At 34.6% G+C, this 8,846-nt stretch overlaps 1 protein-coding gene across 1 annotated transcript; it reads left to right on the top strand.

The window, feature by feature from the left end:
* On the top strand, positions 1-996 carry LOC145608765 (jasmonate-induced protein homolog). Its single transcript, XM_081664367.1, has 2 exons — positions 1-430; positions 550-996. Exons 1-2 carry the CDS (start codon positions 50-52, stop codon positions 739-741), a joined length of 573 nt encoding a protein of 190 aa, XP_081520493.1. The 5' UTR covers positions 1-49; the 3' UTR covers positions 742-996.
* Positions 997-8,846: the final 7,850 nt, after the last annotated feature.

Genomic DNA, 8,846 nt, shown 5'->3' with positions numbered 1-8,846 from the left:
TGTAGCTGTTATTTTAGCCTAGCTAGCTTGAACATTGATTACCTTAGACATGATGATGAATTCAAAGATAATACAAGTGCACAGGGACAGGGTTACAGAGGAGAAGGAAGGAGAGATTACGATAAAAGGCGGTCAGAGTGAAGCAGGCCGAGGGGGACTGCAGACGAGTGCGCAAGTGACGCTGAATAATGAAATTGATGATACTAGCATTATATATTACCAATGTCATGATTGGTACGGACAAGTTTCGGCTTTCTATCCTTCAGGTATAAGCCCCAAAACTTCAGCTGAGTTTGTTCATTTCTCGGATTGTACAAATGGTTCCAAGGGCGCGGTGGTGTATAGTGCCAAGATCAATAAAATCGAATGTGTTTGGCTCTTGGCTTGGTCTGCACCCGTAGGTACCGAATCACTTCCTCCAAACAATCAGGTATGTAATCTTTTTTATGTGAACCTGCGAGGAATAAATGCTAGAAATAGGAATCTAATTTAGGGACGGAGGGATTATATGGAGTTGAGGACGAATTTGAATTTGAATTTGAATTTCAGGTGTATGTTGAAAGTGGGAAGCAAGAGAAGTACAAGAGTATAGATTGGGAAGTGATTGAAGGGAAGCTGAATAATTCTAGCAATCAAAGTAACTTCGTGGACCAAATTACTGGCTGCACTGCTTCTGCTGAAATATTCACAGGCAGTAACGAAGCTGCTGTCATTGCTGCACATTTCAACATTGCAATATGACACTTAAATAACAAAGTAACAACTCCGAACGTTGATTGCTGCCTACCAAATTAAGTCTAGCAGAGCATGTGAAATTATCACTATAATAAACTTTTATTACTATATGTACTGCATCGTATGTAACTATAATATTTGTAGCTGTATGTAATCTATTTCATACAATACAAAATATATGTACTTGTATATGAGTTGCTTCACTACACTACATTTTGTATACTCCTATAAGTGGTTAAATAATAGTCCTTGCATTACATACTTCGTGTGTTACTCGAGATTCTTCTAGGAACTCACAAGCATTTAAAGTTTTAAAATTTAAGAAATTTTTTCAAGCGGATAGTAGTTGACAAAATGATATATTATTTAAGTGGGTAATTCCTTACAAAATTTCTGTAAGTTAATCTATTTTACTCGCTATTGTATTATTTTGTTTTTTGAATTACTAATTTCTATGCAGTACTCATTAAAGCTTATTTACAGAACTTTATTTAATTTGTGCTAAGGCCTTATTATTATTCTCTTCCCCCTGTTGTTCACTTTGCAGCCGAGGATAAGGGGGAAAGGGAGGGTCAGCCGGCGGTGGAGGTAGGTCATTGGAGGTGGGGGGATTTGGGTGGTGGGTCCGTTGGGGGAGGGGGTTGCTTCCAAGGGAGGGGGAAAGAGAGTAGGAAGGGGAGGGGGTGGTTGGTTGGTGGTTGGGGTGGTGGTTTTTTATATACAAATTAAATCTAATTATTTATTTGTAGTTTATCGGGATAGAGGTTAATTAGAATCCATGGAAGGATGGAAGGAAATTTTCTATTGTTATTGATAGCCTTATTTTATAGATTCTCTGTTATATTTGTTTTTCGAAGTCATAGAAAGTTTTAAATAAAATTTATTTTTACTTATCGTAATTAACTTATTTTTAATGAAGATTATTAATTTAAGGCGAAGAATCCTAAAGTATTTTATTTTATTCAACTTAAATAATTTTATAGTTAGAGCATATAAACTTTTATATTTTACTGTTAGGGCATATAAACTTTTATACTACGTAGTTTACTGTTAGACCATAAAACTTTTATATTTTTCTATTAGAGCATAAAAACTTTTATATATGACTGTTAGAGTATAAATTTTTTTATATTTTACTGTTAGAGCATAAAAACTTTTATATTTTACTATTAGAGCATATAAACTTTTTTATATTTTACTGTTAGAGCATAAAAACTTTTATATTTTACTGTTAGAGCATATAAACTTTAATACTACGTAGTTTACTGTTAGAGCATAAAAACTTTTATATTTTTCTGTTAGAGCATATAAACTTTTTATATTTTCACTGTTAGAGCATAAAAACTTTTATATATTACTGTTAGAGCATATAAGTTGAATATAGTTTATAAGCTTCTACGTTGAATATAATGGCCTTTACCTCATACGTAGTAAAAACTGGAAAGCAATAAAGCATAATAAATATTTAAATCATGGAAAATTTGTCAGAAAAAACCTTTTAAAGCACTCTTTTTGCTGGAAAAAACCTTTAAAATTTTTTTTGGCAATCTAAAACCTGATTCTAAAATTTTTTTGTTGAAGACAACCAAAAACTCTAATTACCCCAATTATCCTCTAATTTTTCCTAATTATCCTCTTAACTCCCAATTAATTATTTAAATATTATATTAATTAAAAAAGATGATCCAAGACAGAGCCACCCCTGGCGGCACCTCGCCGGCGACACCCAGCAGCTTCCCCCATCACCGCCGGCAACTCCCATCCTCGCTATGACGACCTACCCAATACAACACCCCAGAAACCTAACCCTCCTTCCTCAAATTCACAGCCAGGAAACCCCTAAATCCGGCGCAACACGCCACCAAGGCCACCGTTGAGCACATTTGTAACCCTAAATCAAGATATTCTCCGCCGCACAAATAGTAATCTGGCCTTTAATTCTTCGCCTTTCTTAAGGATCATGTTCTGATTTCGTTTTTGGGAGGAATGATTGAGAATTTGGAGATTTTTCAAGTAGGGGGAATTCGGGGCTAGGTTCATGTCCAAAGGGGAGAATATTGGGGGTGGTGGTTTAGGGGAAGGGGGAGGGTGACGGCGGGGGGTAGGGGCGGCATCAATTAACCCACGGCACGAGGTAGGGGAGTTCTGGTCGTCGTGGCTGCTGCAGGGGAGGAGGTAGCTGGTTGTAGTGTGGTGGGGATTTGGGGGTTTTATGTTAAATTAATTAATATAATTTTTAAATAATTAATCGAGAGTTAAAAGGGTAACTAAGGAATAATTAGGGTAATTAGTGTTTTTGGTTGTCTTCAACAAATACATTTTAGAATCAGGTTTTAGATTGCCAAAAAAATTTTAAAAGGTTTTTTCCAACAAAAAGATTGCTTTAAAAGGTTTTTTCTGACAAATTTTCCTTAAATCATTGGTGATATTGTTAATTAGTAACCGAGGGAAATAGTAAGATTGCGTAGAAAAACTCCGAACCAAGTTCCTTATGACAAGAAAAACTATAGCCTTCACAAACTTTATGACGAGTGGAAAAATTCTCGGTCATTGCCTCAGTGGGCCAAGAAAAATACGAACAAATTATGCGAGTTCCATGAGGGAGAAATCCATTCATTTTTGTTTTTGAGGAAAGACAAGCAAAAATGGTCAACTTATATTCTTAATAGATAAGAGTACGTAAATTGATAGAGCATATAAAGTATAAACTAGTGTTGGGATAATAACTAAGCGGATGGAGTACAAAAAAAAAATAAAAAAAGAAACTCATCAAGTCTCTCATCTAAAATAAATATAAACTTTGGTCTTCAACATTAGTTTGAATCTTGGAAATTTTGACTTTTGCTACCTCACAAACACCTCAATTTCAATTTTGCTACCTATCAAAATTTTTATTTTATTTTGCTACCTAACACATGCCCTTTTTTAAAAATTTTGCTACCACCGAACGGAATCCGTTAAGTGGGTCCATAACAACACGTGTCGTGTTATTATTGGCCAAAAAAATAAAAAAAAAATTTTAAAAAAAAATAATAAAAAAAAACCTAAACTACCCAGCCACCACCCCCCTTCAAAAAAAAAAAAAAAAAAAAAAAAACTCTAATACAACTAATAACTAACATGTACCAAACATTTTTACACCATTACAATCAACTAATCAAAACAACTAATGCAAACAGTTAACAACTAATAGATGATCAAAACAACTACTCCAAAACATCTAAATGCTATAATTGCCAAACATGGCCTTAAAATTAAATCACTTTATCAATTATCTACCTAAAATGGGTTACTACGCAAAGCATAATTAATTTTAATTTTTAAAAGCATGTTGAACAAGGTCTTATCCACACCATATGGTTATCAAAAGATCACCTAGAGATTGCACTAGAAGTCCAAATCTTAGTTTCTTACAAGTAAATTATCATTACTCGAGTATTAAAATGCATAAATTTCCTGATTAATAGCTAATTAGCCATTGCCTATTAGTTACACTATCTCTACATTGGCAAGAATGTCCTGTGAATTGAGAATTCCTTCTTTCTCCCAGCTCCACACGGGTTCGTTGTGCCCTCCAAGGACGATAAATTATCAAAACAATACACTCAGCTCGTATACAAGAATCGCGTTATGTGATCGGATGTCACAAAATCTAAATTTAAACAAGACTATACACACATGTTCTGCATTTTAGGCCTTAAAATTAAAACACTTCAGTTTACATATTTTTATTAACTCTGATCATTAGTCCATTAATCATCCTGATGAATACAGGGGTCATATAATTCAGTTTACATATAATTCTAGTATAAACTGTAACAAAATGGAACATCCATGAAGAATGAGTAATGTACTAAACCAAAGTTGAAAATGTTTCACCTTTTACAGTCCACAAATACAAATAAACAACTGAACAATGCACATTCAACATCATCCCAACAATAACTTAATTCGTTGCATACAAGATTTTTTTTATTATCTGCAAATAAATTTCTGAAAATTGGCCAAGGAAAAAATTAGATAATAATTAAGTTAATCATTTTGTAATAATTAATAAAGGAATAAAGGAAGCGATCCGTTGACGAATAACAAGAGCCTCAGGATCTGTATGATCATAAATATTAAAGCAATGATCTTTTTCTTTGTTCACCATAATGTCCACCTTCCCTTCCCACTCACTCTTGATCAACTCATCCACGTACGTCTTTCCGGCACCATACAGTCCATCTTTCTCAGCCAGCACCACCAACACCCTGCCACACGCGATCCGAGCTAGATCCTCTACAACAGGCTTCATCCTAGGATCTTTTTAGACCCTAATTTTTGATGTTACGGGGCCCGGTGGTGAAAAGTATTGAGACCCTAGAGTATAAATTTTAGGGTCATACAGTGACGTTTGGAACCATATATGACCATTATATGTTGTCATAAATGTCTATGGTAGGCTTTAGTTCACGAAATCGGTGCAGATTTCGAAAGGGCAAATTTAGCGTTCTAAGGCAAATTAGATGGTTCCACCCACCCAATTGGACTCTCGGGGGATATAAGGGATCATGGTAAAGTTCTCGATAATTTTTTTTTCCGGACAAGAAAAGGTTAAAAAGTTCCAAAATTGAAGGCTGTTATACACGCTTTTTAAAGAATTTTTGAAGTTACGGAGCACGGTGGCGAAAAGTGTTGAGACCCTAGGGGATACATTTTAGGGTCATACATTGACATTTGGAACCATATATGACCATTATATGTTGTCATAAATGTTCGTGGTTGGCTTGAGTTCACGAAATCGGTGCAAGTTTCGAACGAGCAAATTGAGCGTTTTGAGGTAATTGGATAGTTCTACCCGCCTAATTGGACTCCCGGAGGGTATTAGTGACTATAGTTAACATCTCGGCAAATTTTTTTTTTTTACGGGCAAAAAAATGTCAAAAAATTCCAAAATTGAAGGCATACTATCCATGCTTTTTGAGGAATTTTGACGTTACGGGGCCCGGTGGCAAAAAGTGTTGAGACCCTAGGGGATACATTTTAGGGTCCTATTATGACATTTGGAACCATATATGACCATTATATGGTGTCGTAATTATCTGTGGTAGGCTTGAGTTCACGAAATCAGTGTAAGTTTCTAACGGGCAAATTGAGCGTTGTAAGGCAAATTAGATGGTTCCACCCACCCAATTGGACTCTCGGAGGGTATTAGGGACCATGGTAAACATCTCGGCAATTTTTATTTATGGGCAAAAAAAGGTCAAAGTATTCCAAAATTGAAGGTTATTATCCACGTTTTTTTTGAGGAATTTTAGACGTTATTGAGCCCGGTGGCGAAAAGTCTTGAGTCCTTAGGGGATACATTTTAGGATTGTATAATGATATTTGGAACCATATATGACCATTATATGCTGTCATAATTGTCCGTGGTATGCTTGAGTTCACGAAATCGGTGCAAGAAGTTTCGAAAGGGCAAATTGAGCGTTTTAAGGCAAATTAGATAGTTCCACCCACACAATTGGAATCCCGGAGGGTATTAGGGACTATGGTAAACATATTGGCTTTTATTTCCGGGCAAAAATGGGTCAAAAATTCCAAAATTGAAGGCTTATCCACTGTTTTTGAGGAATTTTTGACGTTATAGGGTCCGGTGGCGAAAAGTCTTGAGACTCAAGGGGATACATTTTAGGGTTGTATAATGACATTTGGAACCATATATGACCATTATATGTTGTCATAATTGTCCATGGTATGCTTGAGTTCACGAAATCGGTGCAAGAAGTTTCGAAAAGGCAAATTGAGCGTTGTTAGGCAAATTAGATGGTTCCACCCACCCAATTGGACTTTCAGAAGATATTAGGGACCATGATAAACATCTCGCCAATTTTTATTTCCGGGAAAAAAAAGGTAAAAAAATTTCGAAATTGAAGACTATTATCCACGCTTTTTGAGGAATTTTTGACGTTACGGGGCCCGGTGGCGAAAGTCTTGAGACCCTAGGGGATACATTTTAGGGTCATATAATGATGTTTTGAACCATTTATGACCATTATATGTTATCATAATTGTTCGTGGTAGGCTTGAGTTCATGAAACCGGTGCAAGTTTTGAACAGGCAAATTGAGCGTTTTAAGCCAAATTAGATGGTTCCACCCACCCAACTGGACTCCCGAAGGGTATTTGGGACTATGGTAAACATCTCGGCAATTTTTATTTTCAAGCAAAAAATTCCAAAAATGAAGGCTATTATCCACGCTTTTTGAGGTATTTTTGACCAAAATTGAAGGTATTTGACCAAAAGCTTTTACTTAAATAAATGAATTTTACATTTGATTATTCTGAAGTGTACCAAAGAATACCGTGTTGAAAAAAATTACAATAAAAATATGAGATAGTTTTACAATAGCTACAATACAATATTATAAGATTTATAACCACTATAATTTTTCAATTCGAACCATACATTATTAGTTTTTAAATCTTCTCCATTCATTTGGTCAATTATACTTTGAAAACAATAATATATATACTCTGTAAAAAAATATTTTCTCTAGCTTTTACTTTTCAATCCGGTGAAGTGTAATCATTTCAAACAACGACAGATGTAAGTGCACCATACTGATAGAAGAATTAAAAGGTCGTGAAAGCGTTTAACTCTTTATATGGTTTTAATTACTATGACCTCTTATTATGACATATGATTTTGTGATGGAACCGCCTTAGACTTGTAAAGTGGTCTCACTCTTGATGATGGTTAATCAAATATATATGACATAGTCCCGACCCGTATTTAATACAGAGTACAATTTCTTTTGGTTCACACTTATATGGCAGGCCACCATTAAATTGAATTCGACCATACTTGCCCTGTTATGTTTAAAGATGTCAATTCGGGTGTCTGGATTGGGTAAGATCTTTCTCAAATTCGAGTCATCATATATGCTGAATTATTGTGTTCATATACAAGTTGAAATCTGAATTAAGTTTTGTTGAGGTTGATTTCAAATCGATCGTATCACTTTTTGATACCTCTAACTATGTTTGTTTTAGCCCCTAAGCTAGAAATTATTATTTAATTTCTTCGCAAAGATATAGTGATATAAAACATATCAATATTATAGCTAGTTTGAATGACTAGGCAACAAAATCATATTAGATTTATTTGAAAATATATGTATTTGTAAAGCTCGATCAATAGCTATTTCTCACAGGTTGGATTAGTTGGAAGGCCAAACCTAAATAGCCATTATAAAATTGAAATATATTCACCAAAATGTTAAACCCACACTCTGTTAGCATGGTAAATCCATGCCGTGATATTAAAAACCATAAACATAAAGATATTACATAACATCAATGAACTAGTGAGATACAATGGATATAATGTGTTTGAATGAAAGGATCCGACCGATTGGAAATAACTTGAGTTCGTGGGTTCAAACCCCAATAGTGAGTGTTTTATCATAATTCTCTAATGATTTAACCAGCTCACAATAAGAAATGAAAGATTCCTTAGAATTTTGTCATGATTAATTGATTGATGGGATCTAACTTAACTCCTAGGATCCACTAGTTATAAACAAAGATCCACTTACATTGTTTATATAACTAATAATAATCAAAGACTAATAAACCTGCAAAATTTCTAGTCATATTTTATAATCACATGCATCTAGTGCATGGAAAACTACCCATCTTTTGTAAGATCTGATTCAATCCGAAAAACAAGGTGTCTGAATTTGGAAAAAGCCGATTCAAATTTGATTTACTCCCTATTATAAGTGGTTAAGTATGCTAAGTTTGAGCTATGGATATTTCTCTGAACATTATTCACGCTTTTTTTTATATTATTATGCAACTAATGTTAGTGCTTAATGAAATGGCTGACTATATATATGAAACTGTAATTGATGAATATGTTATACTTTGTGTGTAAATTGGGATTATTGTCTAGCTAACTGAGTGGTGGGAGGAAAACCTGAAAAATACCATCATCCACCCTTTTCTCAACCTCCCTTGGAATGAGTGCTTTGTTGTCATCACTTGGAGACTGTGGTTAAGAAGAAATGATTGGGTCTTCAATCAGAAATCAACCCCTCCTGATAAATGGGTGAACTCTGTCAGACA

This window comes from Chenopodium album, chromosome 23 (genome assembly GCF_948465745.1).
Source record: "Chenopodium album chromosome 23, dcCheAlbu1.1, whole genome shotgun sequence".
NCBI classification, from domain to species: domain Eukaryota; kingdom Viridiplantae; phylum Streptophyta; class Magnoliopsida; order Caryophyllales; family Amaranthaceae; genus Chenopodium; species Chenopodium album.
The sequence above is the reverse complement of the archived record's forward strand: the minus strand, read 5'-3'. Positions and strand labels throughout refer to the sequence as shown.